The sequence below is a fragment of the Narcine bancroftii genome, chromosome 8, assembly GCF_036971445.1.
Source record: "Narcine bancroftii isolate sNarBan1 chromosome 8, sNarBan1.hap1, whole genome shotgun sequence".
Classification (NCBI taxonomy): Eukaryota; Metazoa; Chordata; class Chondrichthyes; order Torpediniformes; family Narcinidae; genus Narcine; species Narcine bancroftii.
The window spans coordinates 10,703,678-10,707,268 of NC_091476.1; the positions used below are offsets into that span (position 1 = coordinate 10,703,678).

A 3,591-nucleotide genomic window follows, 5' to 3' on the forward strand; every position below is an offset into this window, starting at 1 on the left:
AATATAAAGACCTGCAAGTTTGTCTCCAAGTTGCACACTCCCACGATTTGGAAAACCTATTGCCTTGTTTTTCATTTTCCCTGGCTGAAAACCACCAGCCCACAAGGCCTGCAGTCGCTCAATAAGCTTGTTCTCCACAACCTTCTCAACCAAAATCAGGGATGGGTTTAAGTGCAGTTTTGTCGCTGATATTTACCATGATGTGCATCTAAAAGTCTTCTTTAGCAATGTTAAATTCAATTTTGGAAATCTGCCTACCTGCAACAATTGACAACAACGTCTCCACTTTTATTCGGTGACCAGGTGACTTCTAAACAGAGTCGTTACCTTTATATCACGAGTAAGCGTTTAAAATGCATGAGACAAGGTTACGTCTTTTCCTTCGGGGTGGGACAAGTGCAAGGTGTCGTTGCCACACGCTAGGACAGAGCCCCCCCCTACAAACACACACACTGCTGTGGCAATGATGTTTCGGGACACGGGTGAAATAAGAAAGAGAAAAGCAGCTCAAACAGAAAAAAATGTTTATACAGTTTAATAAACGACCGTGGTAATTAATTGCATAAACATTCCTCTTTCATCCAGGTCAGGCCGGAGGGGGGATGGGATAGGAAATCTGAAACAGACCCGAAACCAAGTTTGGGGGGGGGCGGATCACTCGTGGTCTGAATGTCAGCGACTATCCGCCAGTGGTTTGCAGTGCAGGGCCAGTAAAACAAGGGGGCTTCACTTCTCAATCCTCACTCACGTTGCAAACAGGGGGAGTCCGTGGCTTCATTGACGTCAGAGTCCTGGAGCCTGAGAGAAGGGGAGGGCTTCACTTCTCAGTCAAGATGGGAGACTCTGCCTTGAAATGAAAGGCTGAGCCCTGACTGCGCACAACCTTCGCCGAGATGCCCAGCGAAGGGTCCACGTTATAGTCCGAGGAAAACAGACGAGCTTTCCGGCCAACCTGTTCCTGCCTTCCCCGGTTTGGAATAGGAAGGCTAGGGAAATGAGGGATTCGATTCACCACGTTGAGGTCTCGGGCTGGAAATCAATCAGTTCATTGCAGCGAGGCAATGCGCAGACTCGAGTAATGCACAGAACCAGATCAAACAATGCAAACGGTGGCTTCCTAAAATATCGTTTATTCAATCCAATTGACCTTTTGCAAAAGGCAGTTTACAGTAATATACAACGATATCAAAATAAACCGATTTGACAGTGGCGGGACGGGTGGTTTCTTCTAATCCTTTAGGTTTGGTAAAGTGCAATTTTAGAACGGATGAGAGGGGGGTGGGGGAACCTTTTGTCCCATCAAATCGGCCCGGGGACGTCTCCAAACTATTGCACTGAGTTGCAGTGCTTGGTGTCGAACTCCTCGTAGCGAGGGAATGTTGACAGAGTGCTTTGGCAATGACTCGAATTGAGCTATTGGTTTACAAAGTGCCTGGTGAAAAGGATGGGCCCGATTTCCCGGCGAGATCAGAAGGTCTAGTAAACTCATGGTAGTCGTTTTTATTGAACATTTGAATCAGATTTTTACTCCCATGCTAGCCCCCATATCGGGAATTGTCGAGTTAACACAGGGGCCGGCCACTACAGCTTACAATTTGAGGTATCGATCTCCAATATGACAAAAAAAAAGATACTTTTCGAAATAAATAGGACGAACCTTTGAAATGAGAACTGATGCCCACTTCATATTAAAATTGCTCCGCTGCAGATAAAAATTAATATTGGCTACTGCGTTTCATCCAGGGATCCCCTGTCAGTCTGTGACACGAACAATGCCCTCTCCCACTATCTGCAACATCTGTGTTTGTTTCGGGGGTAAATCTGCGGCAAAGCAATTCACAGTGGTAACTTCGTCAGGGTCAACGATGCAGTTGAGCACGGGGCTCCGACGAGTCGGTTTAAAGTGCATCACATGCCGGCGTGGCTCCGGAGTTGAGGAAAGTTGGATTCGCGTTTCCTGAACAAGAGCGAGATCGACGGTGGAGACATCCCAACATCTCTCTTCTTCATCCGTGTCTTTGATTTTCCAAACTAGTTGGCCCCACGCGGAGATATTTGATACGTTGGATCGATACGTCTCTCTGCGCGCAGCGAGCGAGGACCTGCGTCCAGTCCCACACTCTGCAGCTTGAATCTTCCCTCCATGGGGTTTGGACCATGCCGGGGGCACCAAGAAGGTTCTTCCACCGGCAATGCGAAAATATTACTCTCGAAAAATACACCTTTCTCTCATTTGAATGAACGGGCGATTTGTTGAAATAGCTCCAGTAAAAAATAAATATTACAATTAATAACTGTTGAAAAAATAAAATCCACGAAACAGAAGGTACTATACATCACTGGACGACCTTGGTCTGAATGAAAAGTTAGACGGAATGCACCCACAGCAAGCCAGCCAGAGAGACTTCTGGAGATCAGGGTTCCGATATGCATAAATGATAGGGTTAATAACGGAATTGCAGGTGGCTGGTAGGACCGTGACATAGGTATAGATCAGTGGATATCTGGAGTCTGCCACCAGGCAGTAGATCGCGAAAGGGACCCAGCAAACCGCGAAGGTGCCCAGGATGACAGAGAGCGTCGAGATTCCTTTCCTGGTCGAGGTGCTGGAAGTCGCCATGAAGTGGGACTGGATGGCGATCTGCTGAGCGTGCCTGAAGGCGATCTTGCAGATCTGAACGTAGAGTTGCAGCATCAGGGCGAATATCAGCAGAAAGGAGACGGAGAGCACCGCGGCATGATTCCGAGTGACTGGCTTGATCACGCTACAGGTGGTCTCGTCCTCCAGGCAGTTCCAGCCCGCCACGGGCAGGGATCCCAGGCTCAGGCATGTGACCCAGGCTACGACCAGCATCAAGTAGGTGAAAGTCGTGGTTCTCTCCGTGTGGTAGGTCAGGGCGTTATACAGGGACAGGTAGCGGTCGATGGTGATGGCAAGCACGCTGCAGACCGAAGCCGAGAAAGAGGCGATCAGGAGAGCCGCCGAGACCAGTTTGGCGGCTTCGAAGTTGAGCAAGTAGAGGAAAATGAAATTAAGGATTAAGCCCAGACCTCCGAGGAGATCAGCCAAGGCTAAACTCCCGATCAGGATGAACATGGGAGCCCTGAGGGTCGGCGAGTAGAAAATGACGGCCACCACGATGGCGTTCTCGCAAGAGATCACGGTGCCCACGACACAAAGGGCGATGTCCCAGGGATTGACTATGTCCTCGGGGATGTCAGCGCTGACGACGGAGGAGTTACTGCTGTCTGCTAGGAGCCAGCTGGAGGACTGCTTGGAGCTATTCCTGCTCTGATCATTCATAACTGGAGGCATGGAAATCATGATCTGAAGGGGGGGGGGGGGGGGAAACAAAACATATCGTTCAGAAACAAAGAGACGAGACATTCAGGTGCCCGTTTGTAAAGAACCGAGCCTGTGCTGCGGCGTGAAGTTATTAGCATTTGTTGACAGTTTCCCAATGAGGGAACATTCACTATTACATAACAGCCGGCTGCTGTCAGTAGGGAGAAGTCCTTTGTAAATACTCACTGCAGTAGCACTGAGCTGGACCTCATTGTAAACGTGTTTGTGGGAAGGAGGAAGCCTGT

The 3,591-nt window shown here is 49.1% G+C and overlaps 1 protein-coding gene across 1 annotated transcript; it reads right to left on the bottom strand.

Annotated features, from left to right (window-relative positions):
• Positions 1-553: 553 nt before the first annotated feature.
• On the bottom strand, positions 554-3,325 carry LOC138741661 (G-protein coupled receptor 12-like). Its single transcript, XM_069896004.1, has one exon. The coding sequence runs from the start codon at positions 3,323-3,325 to the stop codon at positions 2,330-2,332; it is 996 nt and encodes a 331-aa protein (XP_069752105.1). The 3' UTR covers positions 554-2,329.
• Between the last annotated feature and the right edge of the window lie 266 nt (positions 3,326-3,591).